Source organism: Eretmochelys imbricata, chromosome 6 (genome assembly GCF_965152235.1).
Source record: "Eretmochelys imbricata isolate rEreImb1 chromosome 6, rEreImb1.hap1, whole genome shotgun sequence".
In the NCBI taxonomy this organism is placed as follows: domain Eukaryota; kingdom Metazoa; phylum Chordata; order Testudines; family Cheloniidae; genus Eretmochelys; species Eretmochelys imbricata.
In genome coordinates this window covers 38812798-38832571 of record NC_135577.1, presented here as the reverse complement: position 1 = coordinate 38832571, position 19774 = coordinate 38812798, and the positions used below count along the sequence as shown (strand labels likewise).

The window sequence follows — 19774 nt, the reverse complement described above, 5'->3', positions numbered from 1 at the left end:
AAATTTCCAGAACTACAGGTTTGTGAAGACACACAATTTTTGCCTATGCACTTTCATAAAGAACCTACAAATCTTGCACTGTAAAGATTGTGATATGTATGGTATAGCTCTGGATTCGCTGTTGGCATTTTTGTCACAGATTTTATTCAATTATTCAAATTTAGAAAGTTTTTAATAGATCCTGGAGTCCACGAAAATCTTTTCCTTGTGCAGTGAAGACTACAAGAAGACATTCAGAATTACTGCAGAATGTCCAGCTTTCTTTTTTATTATTTGTTTTTGTTGTTGATCTTCAGGCTTCACACGTATTCTTTAACCACATGTAAACTATAGATCATTCTCCCCACCTGGAAGGTAACTTCTTTTAAAATTATTTCCATAAATATGACACAGAGGAACCTCTCAAATCTCTAGGGAAACAGATGTCAAATCTTTACCACACAAATTTTTAGGAAAATAAAATGTTTAAAACTAAAACCATTATATAGTACTCATTATACGTAGCACCTTTAATATCACAGCAATTGGCAAGCCTGAACTATTCGTAGTTGAAGAGACTTCCAAAAAGTGTGATTGTCACAGTTTAACTTTACTTATACTATGTACTGGGCACTCAGATGGCCCAGTGATAGGCCCTGTATAAGAAACTAAGTAGAATAGAACAGAAATGACTAAATCTAGGTTAAATATAATAAACATTTTTCTCTTAACATTTTAAAAACTATTTTAGATCAAGAAGTTCAACGACTGAAGATAGGAATGGAATCGTTACTAGCTGCAAATGAAGAAAAGGTGAGGAAATGGTTAGGATTAACTTGCCCCTTTGCAGTAATAATGGAGGTCTATCTAGAAGGTATAATTTATTGCATCTCTGCAATGATCTAAAATGCTGCTTTTCATAAGGCCAGCATCACCGTGAGTTGCCTGGTGTCGCATGGGGTTATGGGACCTATGTGGCTAACCTTGAAAGTGTGATGCTGCCTTTCCCCGCCACCCCCCAGCTGCAGCATCTTTAAAATGCCTGGGATTGTCATCTGGGAGCTCTTTTGCCTCTGGAACAGAGATCTAGGGTTACAGGCATCCCTCCTTCTCTGCCTTATAAGGTTCACTGACCTTTCAGAAACACTTTGTAGCCCTCCAGCCACCCTTACATGGCTTTCCATTACAGAATCTGAATCAGGAGTGCTTTGACACTGTCAGTTTAGATTCTGCAACAGAGAGTGAGTTGAGAGTGACCCTTGAGTGTGAAACTGAACTCACGGGGGGAGAGAGCCAGAAAAGTCCAGGAAAAGCCAAGAGAAACGTTAGAAAAAATAATTCGACAACACCTTTAAATAGAACAATGTTCCTACCCTTGGATTCCGCTGCTATGTGCTAGTTCTTCTGAACTATATTTGAGTGGGAGGTTTTAAGGCACAATCCTGCAAGATGCTGAGCAGCTTCAAATCCCCTTTACTTATTGTTTAAGTTGTTTCTGACTCTTGCAAAAAAATAAATAAATAAAAATTAAAGTTTGGTGGGTTTTAATTGAGGTTTTTAAGAAAATTACAATTAGGACACCATAATAGAAAAAGGCAGGCCAGGGTGTGCATTAGTAAGTTGTTAGTACATGTCAATAGATGTGAGGTGTGGGTAAGTAGCCTCTTAATACACAACCTCATATGGAAGCAGGGAACACTGAAAGGGCAAATGATAATTCTAGAGAATTAAGCACCCCATAAATGAACATGACTCATAACAGGCTGTGCTGTTTAAATCGTCAAAAAGCCAAAATTTACATCCAGACAATAAAAGATGTGGCATTATCTTTTAGCAGAGCTGTTACCAGTCTGTGTAACATTTTGCATTCTAAGAGGAACATCAAATATCTTTGCTCACTATCTAGTCTCAGGGGCTATATTCACAGGGACAGGAAGCCCATTCCATTAGCACATATGGAGTGTTTAAAAAGCTGAGTAGTGGCCAGTATAGGGGTACATGGCTGTTGTGTGTAAAGCAGCCATCTTGAATAATGTGGCTGCATGTGCCATTTAGGACAGCAAGTAAAGTAATCAGATGCTTAATTTTTTTTTTGAAAGTTGCTGGATACCTCTGTTTGGGTTTGAGATGTATGCACACTGTTTTGGAGAGGATATTCCAGTCTCTGCTTTTCATTATAGAGAGACTCTACTGTCTCCATAGTTATGGTAAAAGCTGGATTTCTATTATAAGCCCAGTTCTGTTTTTTGTAGACTTCCTAGGGCATGCAGCAGCAGCACCTTCTCTTCTCCTACCTGGCAAACTCCTACCTTCCATGTCTCCAATTTACTGTTTTGTTGTGGGTGGGGGAGAGAAATTAATGTTGCCATTCTGGACTGCTATGAGACCCTGTGCAAATTCCAGCAGAGAGCAATGAAGTCCATCCTTACATAGAGGCTGTTTTTCTTGTCAATAAACCTTGGTCTCTCGTTGAGGAGTGTACTAGTTGGTGGCATGTACATTTTTGTTCTCTGCTGCATTGAATCAGACCCCCTCGCTTGCCTTGCTCTCTTGCAACTGGTCTATGAAGGGGAATTAAGCCCTACTACTAGTGTTTGTGGAGATTTTCCTTTAACTCTTAGGATAGAGGCCTGTGCATTTCATGGTGGAAAGTCATTACTTTTATCCTAAGTTCTCTGTGGGGGGAGCAAGGGAGGGGCAGCTTAGATAGAAACTGCATAGTCTACATACCTGAACAGCTGAGAATCTTTACACTGTTTGTCAGATTAAATTCTTTGGGGAGGGAGGGAACATTATTAGAGCAAATCAGTCAGTGGTGTCTTTCATCATTCACTGTCCAAGCCCCAAATACATCTGATACCCAAAGGGATAGGCCAACTGGTCAGCTCTTCATTCCGCTGTGCTGTTTTTTCCTCTCCTCTGCTCTTCAACTCTAATGGCTGCAACTTCAGGAAGAAGAAAAGGGGATGTTGGGCCAGATACTCAGCCCCACTAAATTGGCTTTGTGCTATTATAGCAGAGCAAGTGGGACTAATAACGAAGGATAGATTTTTCAAAAGAACTTGGCACCCACAGTTGAAGCCAGATTGTCCAGTTAAGCTCAATGCTCCCATTCAGATGTCTTAGTGAAGTGGCCAGATTTTCAAAAGATTAAATTTAAGGGAGAGCTGTTGCGGTTTTTGAAAATCTGGCCTTAAGTGGGCAAACTGGGGATTCTCAGTAAGGGGAAATCCTCAGACAGAATATAGCTGTCATATCTGACTCTATACCATTTCCTCCTGGCCCACCGTGTGGGAGCATGCTGAATGTAGGAAGGGGATGTGGCCAGGTCACACTGTACTTCAGTGATCCCCATCAATCAAGCCAATGTAACTTAACACAGCTGTAGGGCTGCTCTAAGTTATGACTTTAGGGTTGTGGGGAGATGAGCTGGTGAAAAAGGTAAATCAAGTGCTGCTCCAGAACAGCGGAAGATTCAGTTCCATGACTCACGAAAATCAAACCAAATGTCTTTATCGCTATGCCTCTGTAAATAACTGATTTGTCATTGGTATCAAATTAATCTGGGTTTTTAAAATATACTAATTTATACATTTCAGCAAATTGTATGTACAATGCCAGCTTAAAAGTTGAGGAATAAATGTTCTATACAAGGCACATGAGATTCTGGACATGATTCCTATTAAGAATAGGCACAAATCCCCAGGCATCACAGTGAATGTATAGCTATTAATAATATGTATAATTTATTGTAGGTACAAATGTAATGGTATTAAATTTGGCACTTTGAATGTGAATTCCATTTAATGTTTTTTTGCAGGACCGTCGAATAGAGGAGTTAACAGTGTTGCTAAGCCAGTACAGAAGGGTGAAGGAGATAATGATAGCGGCTCATGGTAAAATAAGTGTTGTGGATAATGTTTGATGTGTGGTCTTCCTGAATACTGTATGTTCTGTAATGAATAATCCTTAATAAGGCATAAAAAGAAGGCCACACGATAAGGCATAAAAAAAGAATCTGTTTAAGGCAAATTATAATTTTCATCTGTAACATTCTAGGCATTTAATTTTGGTTAACATGCTATACTACACATCATAAAACTAGGGTCAAAACTGATTAGGAGATTTAGCCACAACCACTCCCATTCATACAGATGTGTGGCTGATTCCCTTAGTTAGTTTTGAAAGTTGTAACCTAAAAGTTTGTTTTAATGTCATTTAATAGCAGGTTAGAATGTAATTCTGAAATTCTGTGTTGCTCTAAATGGTGTCATTAGGATTCCTTAACACGAGAGCGCTTCTCAGTCAATCAGATTTATTGTTTGTTTTTAGACTAGCACTCAGGAATCCCAGTAAGAATTAGGACCCCGTTTCTTACAGGGTACAAAAACTCTGCCCAAATAAAGCTCAGCGTCTAAAGCAGGGGTAGGCAACCTGTGGCATGCGTGCCAAAGGCGGCACGCAGGCTGGTTTTCAGTGGCACTCACACTGCCCGGGTCCTGGCCACCGGTCCGGGGGGCTCTGCATTTTAATTTAATTTTAAATGAAGCTTCTAAAAAATTTTAAAAACCTTATTTACTTTACATACATACAATAGTTTAGTTATATATTATAGACTTATAGAAAGAGACCTAAAAACGTTAAAATGTATTACTGGCACGCGAAACCTTAAATTAGAGTGACTAAATGAAGACTTGGCACACCACTTCTGAAAGGTTGCCGACCCCTGGTCTAAAGGCAAGATCAGCAGTGGTTATAACAGAAGTGAGAAGAAGAGGGTGCAAAAGCAATAAGCGCTTGTGTTAACGTAGGTTTGGAGTGTGCATGACTAGATGCTTTAATTCTTTTAATTATATTCTTCTTTTATTAATAAGAAGACACAAATTTCAGCAGTGCAAAATGGCTCCAGGAGACCTTAACGGCATGATGATGATAAGTCAGACTATAGTTAATACTATTCAGATTTCTTTCATATCAGCTTAATTCCAAGTGCAGCAAAAATGATCAGTTGTCAAAGAGCAAGCTAGAATTATGGGAGCAATGTTTCTGAACGGGCCATTGTTTTCCTTGATGTAAGTAGTGTTTTTACAGTAGGTTCATTACAAAGAACTTCATTCTCAGATGCAACTGAACGGTGTTAAGAGAACCTTTTTTTTTTCTTTGCATATGATGATTTGTTAAATGAGTATAGTAAATTTTTCCAAACCAAATATTCACAGCTGACTACTTGGGCAAACGCTGATATGAGAAAAAAACTACAGCCTTATCAATCTATTGCAAAACACTACTTAATTAATTAGGAGGTGGTTGGGGATCATCCTTGTCCATTGCATCACTTATGTTGAGAATGGAATAGGTGTTTTAGGGTAGTCTCACTTTTAGATTATCTCTATTATCATAGCTCCACTGACATCAATGAAGCTATGATAATTAACAACAGTGGAAGACATGCCCATAGGAAGCCACACTTTGTGGCAACACCAAATAACCTTCCACTTCACATCACAAGGGCTCAGTCAACAACAGCAGGTTTGCTGGCTGTCTTCTGAACCTAACAAGGTAATAATGCACAGTAGTCCAAATAAACTGGGAAATAGTCTATCCTTGTGGCAGCAGCAAGGCTTAATGTAGCTGGCAATAGTTTTCCATAGGGGATTATGATCCAACCACCTCAGTCAGGTAAATGAGGGATAGTTGACATTTTAGTAAACAGATTTATCCACCATGAAATATTAGCCCATCTGATTAGGAAATATCATCCATCCTGTCTGCATTTAGAATAGCAGAGCCATGAAGGTAACACCAAGCATAAGCAAAGCAATTTCTCTTTTTAAAAAAATGCACATTTTAAGGACCTAATCCCAAACCCATTGAAATTAATGGGAATCTTCAGTTGACTTCCGTGAGCTGTGGGTCAGACCCTAAGTTGGTACCATTACCACCATTAGAAATTTTACTGAACACCAAGCTTTACGTTTTCCCTGCATTAGGCAGGGGTCCTGGAACAGTTTTTATAGTGGGGGTGCTGACAGCCTTTGTACCAAACTGTAAACCCTGTATATAATGGAAACCATTTCAAGCAAGGGGATGTGGCAGCACCCCTAGTTCCAGCATCTATGGTGTTAGGTTGCATTTGGAAGGTCTCATATGATCCGTAATATGGTCGTGAATGAGTTTGCCTACAATATTATTCCTTTACTACTTATTAACACAACATTGTGAGATCTGAAGAGCAGGTCAACATAGCAGCCAGAGTAGTCTTCTTTTTCAGCAGACTTGAAAGACAAAAGAAAAGCTGAAAGCAATTTTCATGTTTTCTGACCTATCACGCATTTTCATTAGCTGAATAGGGTCTGCTGTTGTTAGGCAGTATTTTGTTTGACATAATTATAACACTTTTCAGAGACATAATGAAACTCTTATGAGTCCTTTTGCAGTGATTCAATTTTCTATAATTAAATACAAAACATTTGGAGAAAGTTTTTAAAATAGTTAAGTATAGAATAATGTGAAAAATAAATTGACCAGATATCCTTGTTTTTTCCAGAATTCAGAATTGTGTCTCAAGTGAACACAAGTTTTCATAGCTCCTGTTTATTTTCAGAGAAGTCTGGTACATTATAGTGTACTGCATTTGGTTGTTTACTCTAGAGAAAACTTTATTATCTGAAGAAGTACCACCAAAGAACTGAAAAGATATTTCAGAGGAAGATCCTAAGACTGGAGCTGTCCTAGGGGTTTGTGTTGGTTTTTAGGGTTGGGTTGGGTTTTTTCCTAGAAAAATCTGGGCTGTTTATATGGGGAAGAGCTTCAAAGCATATTCAGAGACAGATCTTCTTGCAAAATACAAAGTAGCTCATGTTAAGGCAAAAGAAAAAACATTACAAAGTTACACATAGCTGTGTAACTTCTATTTTATCCTCCAAGTCTGCCTCATGTCCACTAATAAATATAAATCCTTTTCTTTGAACAGCACTGTTGAAGACAGGTTTCTTTTGTATCTGTTAGTGATCATAGGCTGTATAGATCAGCTAGTAAAAGATAGTGAAATGAAAAAGCAACTGTTTTACAGTTCATATCAGCTGGGTTCAATTCACATCACTTAATATTATCCTCAGACTCGCATGCTTATGGCAGAGAAACCTAAAAATGTACTACGTCTTGCTGTAAATTACTGATTGTATGTCTGAGATTATATTGTTATCAACAATAACAATGCCTTTTGAGTACTTCACTTCTTTCCTAGAATTGCCCTGAGAGAACAGCTTTCATGGTGGAAATTTTAAAGTACTGCATGTTCTGTGTCAATATTATTCCATTTATCGGTCTTTGTAAAGGCGCACACATGCACAAGATCTGTTCAGACACTCTTTGAACAAGTTCCAAGTCAAGACTTGGCTGTAATTTGATACTTTCTATATTTCTGCAGCAGTTATTGAAATTAGCTGTTATAACAGGATAAATCTCAAAGGAAACCTTGCTCTACTCAAAGGCCTAGAAGAGAACATAACTCAGAAAGAAAAGTGTCTCTTCTTCCACTTCAGCTTCTGTTTCAGATTTACCTTCCAATTGCATACATCTACCCTGCAGACTTCTGTGTCAGAGTTAAAGGCTGCTTTGACATGTGACATGGATTTATTTCATTCTGAATTAGCTTAAGTGCTCGGTCACTAATGTCAAATGAATGCTGGGAAATATTTGTTAGTTCTGTGCAGCATCTTCAGATTAGGGTGGAGGGACTCTCCCAAGGGGACTCAGAGATCCAGCAACTGCTGTGGTTTAAAAAAAAAAAAGTACTCTGTAGATTGATGAGCTGGAAAATAGAGAATTTAATGAGATGTGTTCTGTTGAAATGTGAATAATTACTGATCATCATTACTGATCTTCTGTGTCAGGATAAAATGACACTGGATTGTGAGTAGCAGAATTTCAGGGTACATTTCTGTATTTAAATAAGTGCCATCTTATAACTTCACTTTTGAATGAAGTATGAGAAACTGGATTGTGATAGAGAATGCTTATTCTAACACATGTGCCTTTTAGTAAGAGAAATGTAGCATGTACAGTGACAAAAACAAAATAATATTCAGTTTATTTTATTTACATATAGATATAGTGCTCCACTTTAAAATCTCACTTAAAAATACTGTATAGGATAGTTGCTTTTTAAGCAGAAGGAATATATAGGAACCCAACAAATGTTCATTTAGCCAGTTAGTCTATTTAAGCATTTCTATCCTTTCACTCTTCCAGGCTCTTCAGAGAAAATTCTGTCTGGTAGCAGTGAAGAGGAACTTGAGGCAAGTTTGAAGAAGTGGAATCTCATGAATAAGCACCAAGCAGAATTACTTAAACCCGAGGTATTTAACAAATATATTGTTTAGGAGTAAATTCTTCTTTTAACTCCACCATATCAGAGATGGTCTATATAATTGATCTCACTATGGTTCCAAGAGAATAACTCAGGGCAGAATTTGGCTCTAGATTAATGTATTTGTACATACGTGTTGTTTGGTGGGTTAGTTTTGAGATTCAAACACACATGGACTAGAATCACAAACTTGGACTCATATTTTACACAGGTACCTCCAGGAGAATTGTCACCAACTATGGAGTCTTTACTGCCACAAAAAACTCTAGAAATCAGGTAACACACTAGTTTTGTAAATTGTCCTAGGTCTAAATAACATATTCAGATATTTACATTTATTCTTGCCTGTTCCTACAAAGCTAACAGTATGCGGTCAGGTGAGGACACACTACTTGTTGTGTACGCATATAGTGCTGACTTAGCAACGTCATTGATTAACAGGTGTACATAGCACATAACACTTACAACAAGCTATATTATTCTGATTAACAGTGGAAGCATTCCAGTTCCTTCAAATAACCTTATTTCTCCACATGAGGAATCCTTGGAAAGCAGAAGTAGGTAAGAACAATATTACTTGAGATACTTATCACCAAGATTAACTGAAATCTACAGAACACTTAGTTCACCAGTAATCTACAGGTGATTTTGCCAGTTTTTGTAGTTTTGGTGGTTTTAAAGATTTCTATCAATTGCAGATTATTCCCAGAGTGTTATCCCACCATTTTTGTACCATCTTGATAATGTATATGATTCCACAGACATTATTTTGTATTAGTTGTTGTTGTTTTAATTTTCCAATATCATTATTTTATACTTTCTAAGGGTTCCACAGAAAAAAATGTCAAGTAGTCTAGAGGACTTGCAGAGTGAATCCCTGGAAAAGGTTGGTTCATAAGTATTTACAACTTTTAGCATTTAATTTGAAATCTTAAGAAATTAATGTCAATTTTCTGTCTGTTTGCATATGCTAAATATAACCAACACCAATACTGTATGTAAAAAAGGCTTATGATACTGTAGTTCAAACCCTCTCTCTCCCACCCCTATGTCTGAGCTTAGAATGAACCAAGTATTTGCTTTGTCCACACAAACACATCCTAATATTCAGCTTTTCAGCTAAACAAGGAATAAAAGGAAAATGCATTGACATGAAGTATCTCCAGTGTATAAATGGTAATGGGAATTAATATCCTTTTGAATTGCACATCTCAATGTGCCTTTAAGTTTCAGGACACATGATCACAAGAATTGTGCACTGGGCTACCGTACAAATAAACAATATACTTTTTTTTTTTTAAAAGTAGATGTTTTTATTCAGAGTCGGATCTTTTCGGGCCTCACCATTACACTGAATTCATAAAAACACTCTATTTTTGTAGCATATTCTTCAGAATCAGCATCTGAAACCATGAGCATATTGACTCTTATTTCCTGTTAAATGTACAGTAGGAAGCTTTTAGCAGGTCCTGATTGACAACCATTAGCCTATTCTGTTTTATGACATTAAACAGTATTTATTCACTGTATAATTTCACCTTATCAGCAAATTGTAATGCTTTTGCTCAGGCTAAAATGGATTTAACCGTGAACACAATTAACATACACTTTGTTTTATGTATTTTAAAATAACTTTAAGTCCTATGAGTTGCAAGGACTTTAGTGGTAACAGACCTTTTAAACTATTAATTAGATCACAATTTAAAAATAAATTAAATTGCTAAATATTGAGACTATGATATTATTTCTGCCCAGGATTGTGGTTTGATTGTTTGCTTGTAAAATATATTTGTTACTTCCCAAGCCAGACTTCTGATATAAATGGCATTATTGAAACTGGTGGTGATGTTATATTATTTAAACAGTGGGAGCAGTGTTGTTAATGTCAAGGCTAAATGCATTTCAGGTTGGCTTATTTTTCACTTTGATTAAGTCTTATTTCAACATGATCAAATGGATCATATTTTTACTCGCTAAATTTAGGTTTTCTCCCATTGCCACTTTAATTTTGTGAGAGTTTTGTTGCTTTTTTTGTATGACACAGTTACTAGGTTTGTGTAATATTGCTTATCCGTGCACATTGATACATCATTTTTAAATGGAATTAATGTAACCATATCCAGTAAAAATATGGTTAATTCCAAAATTTCTTCTAGATTTTCCTAAAACCTTTTCTGTGATCTTTTGATTTGTTAATATAACTGTAAACTAACAAAATATGTTTAAAACTTACTTTGTACTCATTTAATTGTAGTAATACATATGGTAAATGAATCAAGGACTAACATTTTTAGTTCCTTGTAGAATTTAAAGGTCTATTTTCTCCTTGATGTGCTCCTGTATATGTTGTTAATTTTAAAAGGCTATACAGGATGCATATGCAAAGGTAGGTGTGCAGGTATTCTAATTTGGGCCCTGAGCTACTCAGATCTGACAAGCTAAGCACTGTAGGCTTGGTCGGTATTTGGAGGAGAAACCAACAAGATGACACAGAAAATAGCATTAGTGAGTTTAGGTCTCAGATCAACAAAGCACGGAAGCATATGCTTAAATTTAAGCACATGACTAGTTCAGAGGACATCAGTGGGACCTATATGTTTAAGTGCTATGCTGAATATGGATGGGATTATTCGTGTGTTTATAATTAAGTACATGCTTAGTTGCTTCGCTGAGTCAAGGCTTTAATAGTCGGTACTCTGTCATTGAGGCTGTAATAGCGCAAAACTAGGGGTACTGTATTGCTGAAGGTATAATATTTTACATGGGATCTAAGACTTAGGTTCTTTTTACTTGCAACAATTAAAGATCCCAAAACATTTCTTTTTTAAAGTAGAAGTTAGCCTTGTTGACCCGGCCAAAGTACTGTTTGCGTAATTACATTCCTACCTAATTATTCATTCAGCTTCAATTAGATAAGATATTCTTCATTTCCTATCCTAGATCATTATGTAATATTATATTGTTGTGGTATGTTAAAGAGCTGACATATCTAACACCACAGGAAGCAGTGAATAAGTGTTGGATAAAGTAATTCTTAATCTTTAGGTTGAATCCTGCCCCTGTTGGAAATTGAAAGCAAAAAATCCCATTGATCTCAACAGAATGTAAATGGAAGTCATTTTGGTAAAGTGGCTGGGGAAAGACAGATGAGCTATATATTATTGAATGAGGAGAGAATACACCTCTTAATATCTTCAAATAGAATCACTATCTAGAAATCAGACTAAAACTGTTGTTTTGTGTTGTATGTATGTTTATACTAACATTTGTCTGTTACTTTTTTTCCATCAAACTTTGAAATTACCCTCCCTGCAACTCCGTAGCATGTAGACGGGAAACCAGTAGAACCTGTTTTAGAACAAGAGGTATATTGACTGTATCTTAACTCATTTAACATTTGCCTTCTGTGACTATGCATTGTTGGAGTGGCTACTTTTTCACTTCTCATTCAGTGTCTCTTAAATTGTTTTTGTATTGTTAAAGTACCGACATTTTTTAAAAGGTGGCGGTAGGACTTGGGAGGAAAAACTCTATAGTCTAATAAAGAAAATAAAATCAGTTTTTTAATCACTCTTCAATCAATCAGAAAAGGCATAACGAGATCTAGTGGTTGAAAGCTGAAGCTAGACAAATTCAGAAAAGAATTACAGTGCAGTTTTAGAACACCGAGGGTAATTTATGATTGGAACAATTTACCTAGACATGTGATGGATTCTCCATCACTTGCTGTCTTTAAGTCAAAACTGGATTTCTGTCTAAAAGAACTGGTATAGCCAGCTTGAACAGGAGTTTTCATTTTGATCCAGAAAATTGTTGATGAGGTTATTTGCCCTGTATTATGGTGGAGGTCAGATTGTCATCATCTAATGTTCTATTCTGGTCTTAATCTATGAAAATAGACAAATCTATGGTAAAAATTGCATTGATTTCAATGTGACCTGAATAAGACCCTCTGTGTAGAAAATATGACACAGCAGTAGTTTATATTCTCACTAGCTTGAGGGATGGGGATGGATTTAAAAAAAAACTTAGCAGCAAAACATGAAAATAATACTTAGGTACAAAGTTACATAAAGTTATTACATATGAAATATAATAGCTGTGTAAAGTAATTACACATTACTTTTGGGGTACAATTGTATATTTCCCATGTATATTTTAGTAGCCATGGTTTCTATTGTATTTCTCCTGCAGCATGCTTAGTAAAGGTAGGGCTAGTATATGAGGGTACATGATATATTTCTGTGAGCTAAATCTGTTTTGTATTCTTTATCCTCATGCATTCCTTTCCTTTCGTGTACTCTCAGATAATGCAAAAATAAACATTTAGCAATAAGGCCCTGATCCAAAGAACACCCACAGCTCCCATTGTCTTCAGTAAAAGTCAAAGGGTGCTCAGCACGTCTCCAGTGAGGACTTGGTATTTCTAAATTTCTCCCACTTCTGGAATGTGCACCGAGTCCTCAGTGATGGCCTCTCATCCTTTCATTCAGAAAAAACCCTGTACAAATAGTGATATCAACATTCTACTGAGAAATAACACTTTTACCTGGACAACTTTTCAAAGCTGGGAACAGCAAGTCCACCTGTGAAACCCACAACTTCAGCTTAAGAATAGTCTCACTAAACTCTTAAACAATGAGATTTGTGTGCATAAATACAGGCTTTTGCAGGCACATATGCAGTTTTTTTAATGCATCCATCATGCCTATTTAGAGAACTTGGCCCACCAGAGTAGGTGATCTTACAAAGGTTTACTGTAACAAAATTCAGTGTTTTCCTATACTTAGCTTAGTCTATGCAACAGAAAGGTAAATGGTCGCTTTGTACTGCTCACTTTCAGTACAATATATTGAATGTTGATGTTTTGTGGGCTTCATGCTGTGAACACTTACTACCAGGCATAGGCCCTACCACTATGAGTAGTACCATTGACTACAATGACATTATGCACAGTGCTAAGCACTGTGGCTGGGTGTGAGTGTAGATTGGGACCTGCTCTAGTATGAGACAGGCAAAAACTGTATGGAATAGTTAGTGGAGTTCATGTAACCACTCTAAACAGAAATGACTCTAAAATACAAGTTAGTTCATGCTTTTCCCTCTAAAAGTTATGTTAAAACTATTAATAATTAAAAAAAAATAAGTTAGTGTAAAGTACCTTAAATCTATGAAAATTATCTTAACTATATGTAGTTATTTAGCAAATTTTTTTAGCCTAACTTTGGTTTTCGTAAAAATGTGTCTTCTATTTAATGTTCTCTTTGTTTTGCATCTGTATTCATACCTTGCTACTAGAGATCGGTGATTACATTTGGCTTAAGTTTGATTGAAACTCAAATGCTTCTGAGTTCACATTTCACTAAGGTGCAATTCTGTGTGGGAGTAAGGGTGCAGGTGGGAGGGAGCATACAGAGAAGAAGAGGGGGTGAAATAACACTGGAAAAACAAGGTGAAATATGGACCAAAGAGTATGCAGTGAAACTATGGAGTGGGAAAGAAGGAAAAGAAGGGCAAAGAAAGAAATTCTAATGGCAAAATAAATACAATGTATTTAACAATACTTTATACTTTAACATAATACATAGGTCCCCACTGTGTTACCGTAGCTTTGGAGGGTGGGTGGGGGGTGTTACATCCTTTATACACAATCACAAACTTCCCTTTAGCTAGAAAAACATGTTGTTGTGTTTAAATTAAATCACCCTTAGGAGAAAACCATGGTTTTAAAAAATATTTGCAACCTCCACATAGCTTTGCCTGTCCCTTGAATGAATACAGTGCCGTTTTTACAAATATTATACAAATAATTTGTATTTTTTTAAAAAATACAGAATAAACCATATGTGAAGAGTAACAAATATCAGACCTTGCCAGGGAAGCTTCTTCGACCCACACATAACGGAGATCATGGAACATACAATACTCCCACTTCCCTAAATGTATTTGGAATGAATGACAATGAGGACAACAGTGTACTGAGCCTGAGTATGTATTCAAACTTCCCTGCAAGTGTTTGAATAATTGTGTATAAATATAAACAAACTCCTCTGTGTGATCCAGCTGATATAGCAAATGTTTTATATTCCTTTAAGCTAGAATAGTGGGCTGTTTCAGTCAGAGGAGTCTGGAAAGAAATTTCTGTTCCTTTTTAAGAGGGTACTTAAAATCAAAATGATGCATTAACTTACCTGATTGCAATGTAAAGGATATCTCTAAGGTCAGTGTACTGATTTCTGTTATGTTGAATGATAAAACTGTGCTGGCATCACATGTCATGTGCTTCTTGGATGTTAGCTAAATCATTTTGTTAAGCAACGAAAAAGATTAGAAATTGGCGAGGGGAGGTATTATAGTGGGTAACAAACCTCTGCTGTTTAAAATCAGGACTTTAATCAAACCCCTTGCACACATGTGACTCTGTGAATAAGAAGTAATAATTGTTCAATGCAAAACCTTCCTGGGAACTCCAGAGCTCTCTCACCTCTTCTGCTAAACAAAACAGCTAGCCTGGCCAAGATAAAGACAAGTTATAAAGCAGTTGGTTAAGAAAGTTATTTTAAAGAATTACTTTGCCCCAAAATATTAGCCATCTGACTGAAAAAAAATCTGTATTTTATTCTTTGTTTACAGTCTAACTAGCATGATTGTAAACACTTGCTTCAGGAGAAAGTCCTGGTGGTCTATTTTGTTATCAGTATATATTGCATATAACTCATTGATACTAATGAGAGAAAGATGCATTTGCTAGGGGGAGAAGAGACCCATCAGATTTAGAACTTGGAGGAAAGCGTTTAGCTTCTTTTCAAACTGCTGCCTAACTTAAGCATGTATTTTGTTTATTAAGGCCTAAAATTACATACATAACATGAAAAAAGAAAAGGAGTACTTGTGGCACCTTAGAGACTAACAAATGTATTTGAGCATAAGCTTTTGTGAGCTACAGCTCACTTCATCGGATGCGTTCAGTGGAAAATAAAGTGGAGAGATTTATATACATAGAGAACATGAAACAATGGGTGTTACCATACACACTGTAACGAGAGTGATCACTTAAGGTGAGCTATTACCAGCAGGAGAGCGGGGGGGGGGGGGGGCGGAACCTTTGTAGTGATAATCAAGGTGGGCCATTTCCAGCAGTTGACAAGAATGTCTGAGGAACGGGGGAAAGGGGCACAATAAACAAGGGGAAATAGTTTTACTTTGTGTAATGACCCATCCACTCCCAGTCTCTATTCAAGCCTAAGTTAATTGTATCCAGTTTGCAAATTAATTCCAAATCCGCAGTCTCTCGTTGGAGTCTGTTTCTGAAGTTTTTTTGTTGTAATATTGCGACTTTTAGGTCTGTAATCGAGTGACCAAAGAGATCGAAGTGTTCTCCAACTGGTTTTTGAATGTTATAATTCTTGACCTCTGATTTGTGTCCATTTATTCTTTTACGCAGAGACGGTCCAGTTTGACCAATGTACATGGCAGAGGGGCATTGCTGGCACATGATGGCATATATCACATTGGTAGATGTGCAGGTGAACGAGCCTCTGATAGTGTGGCTGATGTGATTAGGCCCTATGATGGTGTCCCCTGAATAGATATGTGGACACAGTTGGCAACGGGCTTTGTTGCAAGGATAGGTTCCTGGGTTAGTGGTTCTGTCGTGTGGTGTGTGGTTGCTGGTGAGTAATTGCTTCAGGTTGGGGGGGCTGTCTGTAAGGAAGGACTGGCCTGTCTCCCAAGATCTGTGAGAGTGATGGGTCGTCCTTCAGGATAGGTTGTAGATCCTCGATGATGCGTTGGAGAGGTTTTAGTTGGGGGCTGAAGGTGACTGCTAATGGCGTTCTGTTATTTTCTTTGTTGGGCCTGTCCTGTAGTAGGTGACTTCTGGGTACTCTTCTGGATCTGTCAGTCTGTTTCTTCACTTCAGCAGGTGGGTATTGTAGTTGTAAGAACGCTTGATAGAGACCTTATAGGTGTTTGTCTCTGTCTGAGGGGTTGGAGCAAATGCGGTTGTATTGTAGAGCTTGGCTGTAGACAATGGATCCTGTGGTGTGGTCTGGATGAAAGCTAGAGGCATGTAGGTAGGAATAGCGGTCAGTAGGTTTCCGGTATAGGGTGGTGTTTATGTGACCATCGCTTATTAGCACCATAGTGTCCAGGAAATGGATCTCTTGTGTGGACTGGACCAGGCTGAGGTTGATGGTGGGATGGAAATTGTTGAAATCATGGTGGAATTCCTCAAGGGCTTCTTTTCCATGGGTCCAGATGATGAAGATGTCATCAATGTCATCAAGGGGACGAGAGCTGAGGAAGCGTTGTTCTAAGTCGGCCATAAAAATGTTGGCATACTGCGGGGCCATGCGGGTACCCATAGTAGTGCCGCTGATTTGAAGATATACATTGTCCCCCAATGTGAAATAGTTATGGGTGAGGACAAAGTCAAAGTTCAGCCACCAGGTTTTCCGTGGCATTATCGGGGATACTGTTCCTGAAGGCTTGTAGTCCATCTTTGTGTGGAATGTTGGTGTAGAAGGCTTCTACATCCATAGTGGCCACGGATTACAGACCTAAAAGTTGTAAATCTTCAACAAAAAAAACCTTCAAAAACAGACTCCAACAAGAGACTGCTGAATTGGAATTAATTTGCAAACTGAATACAGTTAACTTAGGCTTGAATAGAGACTGGGAGTGGATGGGTCATTACACAAAGTAAAACTATTTCCCCTTGTTTATTCCCCACCCCCCACTGTTCCTCAGACGTTCTTGTCAACTGCTGGAAATGGCCCACCTTGATTATCACTACAAAAGATTTCCCCCCCACCCCCGCTCTCCTGCTGGTAATAGCTCACCTTAAGTGATCACTCGTTACAGTGTGTATGGTAACACCCATTGTTACATGTTCTCTATGTATATAAATCTCCCCACTATATTTTCCACTGAATGCATCCGATGAAGTGAGCTGTAGCTCACGAAAGCTTATGCTCAAATAAATTTCTTAGTCTCTAAGGTGCCACAAGTACTCCTTTTCTTTTTGCGAATACAGACTAACACGGCTGCTACTCTGAAACCATACATAACATGGGATTTCCTAAGGGGGACTAGGTACCTAAATGCCCTTTGTGCCTACGAAAATCTCACTGTTAAACCCATATTTAAGCAACTAAGACTTCAGTTCATCAAATCACTTAAACGTGCTTTAACTACATACATACTGAAGTGCTTTATTAGAAGGGGTCCTAATTACAGAGTCTGATTATCAAACATGCTGAGTACCCCACTCTTTCCATTGAACTCAGTTTCCACATTTCTAATGAATTCCATGTAGCTTTGGGGAATGCTCCTTTTGAGATGTTTTTTAATTTTTGAGCTGTACAGTAAGTTTGCAACACATTACAATTGGCTGGAAAGAGGTAAAAAAAAAAGTAAGATTAGTAATAAACAAAAAGTCATCCCCATTTGTTTTAACTGACAATTTGTGCAAAACTTTTTAGGTTTCATACATGCCATTGCAAATCCACTTTCATTTACAGTGTAACTTTGCTTTCTGTCATTTTTCCCCCCTGCCTTTGATGCTTGGTTATTTATTTCTTTGCTTTTCTGTAACTTCATATTGCTGGATTTTCCATCATCTTTGCTTCTTCATCTGGCTTTCTGCTTCTTGGAATGGCTGAAGATCGCATCAGGAGTATTAGTGCACCAATATTAGGTACTGTATCAATCAAGATGCAATTGTAACCCACTGTGAATTTTCCTACTTGCTTTCTTTTCTGTTTTTCCACTTTAAAAATGCTACTTGCAGGTGTGTGTTGGGAGTCCTAATTACATTAGGCGAGTATAATCCTGAAACAAAAGAACAGCTTTTCTTTTTAAAGTATTAGGTCTTGTCTGCACTGGGAACTTACTTACGCAGGGCAATGTCACTCAGGGGTGTGACAAATTCACCCCTGAAACGTAGCTATGTCCTGGTATAGACAGCACTAGATCATTGGCAGAATTCTTCCATTGACTGTCTCTTGGGGAGGTGGATTAACGACAGTGACAGGAGAACCCCTCTCATCGATGTAGGCGGTGTTAGCAGTGAAGTGTTACAGTGCCGCAGTTGTGCCCCGTAGCGTTTTAGGTATAGACATACCCTTAGTGTAGGATTTTCAGAAGCACTCAACAATGGACCCACTCTGCTGTCACTGATATCTGGTAAAGCTAGCATTAACTTGGAGGGGAGGGGAGAGGCCAATGTTAAGAGCTTTAGAAAAATCCTATTCTTATTAAATCAAAATCTTGTAAGAAATTAGTGTTAAGATATTAAATATTAATTATAAACTGAAAAACATCACCAGTACAAATGCTTTTATGTAAACTTGCCCTTTATGCAAAAAACTTAATCAACTTTTATTATTATTTGTGTTGAGGTTTTGCCTACAAGCCCCAATCTTACGGAATCATAGAAATGTAGGACTGGAAGGGCCTCTGAAAGGTCATCAAGTACAGCCCCCTGTGCTGTGGCAGGGCCAAGTATCCCTAAACCATCCGTGATAAGTGTTTCTCCAACCTGTTTTTAAAAACCTCCAGTGATGGGGATTCCACAATCTCCCTTGGAAGCCTATTCCAGAGCTTAGCCACCCTTATTATCAGAAAGTTTTCCCTAATATCTCATTTAAACCTCCCTTGCTGCAGATTAAGCCCTTATTGCTTGTCATATCTTCGGTGGACATGGAGAACAATTGATCACCATCCTCTTTATAACTGCCCTTAACATATTTGAAGACTGTTATCAGGTACCTCCTCAGTCCTTTTTTCTCAAGACTAAACATGCCCAGTTTTTAACCTTAAGTTTTCTAAACTTTTTTTTATCATATTTGTTGTTTCTTCTGGACTCTCTCCAATTTGTCCACATCTTTCTTAAAATGTGACGCCCAGAATTGGACACAGTACTCCAGCTAAGGCCTTAACAGTACCAAGTAGAGTGAGACAATTGCCTCCCATGTCTTACATATGACACTCCTGTTACTATTTCCCAGAATAATGATATAATTTTTCTGCAGCTTCATCACATTATTGGCTCATATTCAATTTGTGATCAACTATAAATCCCTCCAATATCATCACCAACCTAATTATTCTCCTTTTTGTAGTTGTGCATTTGATTTTTTCCTTAAGTGAAGTACTTTGCACTTGTCTTTATTGAATTTTATCTTGTTGAACTCAGACCAGTTGTCCAATTTGTCAATGTTATTTTGAATTCTGATCCTGTCTTTCAAAGTGTTTGTAACCCCTCCCAATGTGGTGTCATCTGCAAATTTTATAAGCATATGCACCATTATCTATTCTAGTCGTTCATGACAATATTGAATAGTACAGGACCCAGGACTGACCTCTGGAGGACACCACTAGATACACTCTGCCATTTGACAGCAAACCACTGATAGCTAC

General features: G+C 37.6%; 1 protein-coding gene across 1 annotated transcript in view; it reads left to right on the top strand.

Moving 5' to 3' along the window:
* The window catches only part of PPFIBP2 (PPFIB scaffold protein 2), a 156784-nt gene that overhangs the window by 119314 nt on the left and 17696 nt on the right, over positions 1–19774 (top strand). Inside the window, exons 10-18 of the mRNA XM_077820109.1 lie at positions 731–792; positions 3800–3875; positions 8233–8339; positions 8562–8626; positions 8843–8911; positions 9176–9236; positions 11674–11715; positions 14185–14338; positions 18018–18050. Of these exons, the coding sequence (XP_077676235.1) occupies positions 731–792; positions 3800–3875; positions 8233–8339; positions 8562–8626; positions 8843–8911; positions 9176–9236; positions 11674–11715; positions 14185–14338; positions 18018–18050 (669 nt within the window). The remainder of the gene's footprint in view (positions 1–730; positions 793–3799; positions 3876–8232; positions 8340–8561; positions 8627–8842; positions 8912–9175; positions 9237–11673; positions 11716–14184; positions 14339–18017; positions 18051–19774) is intronic.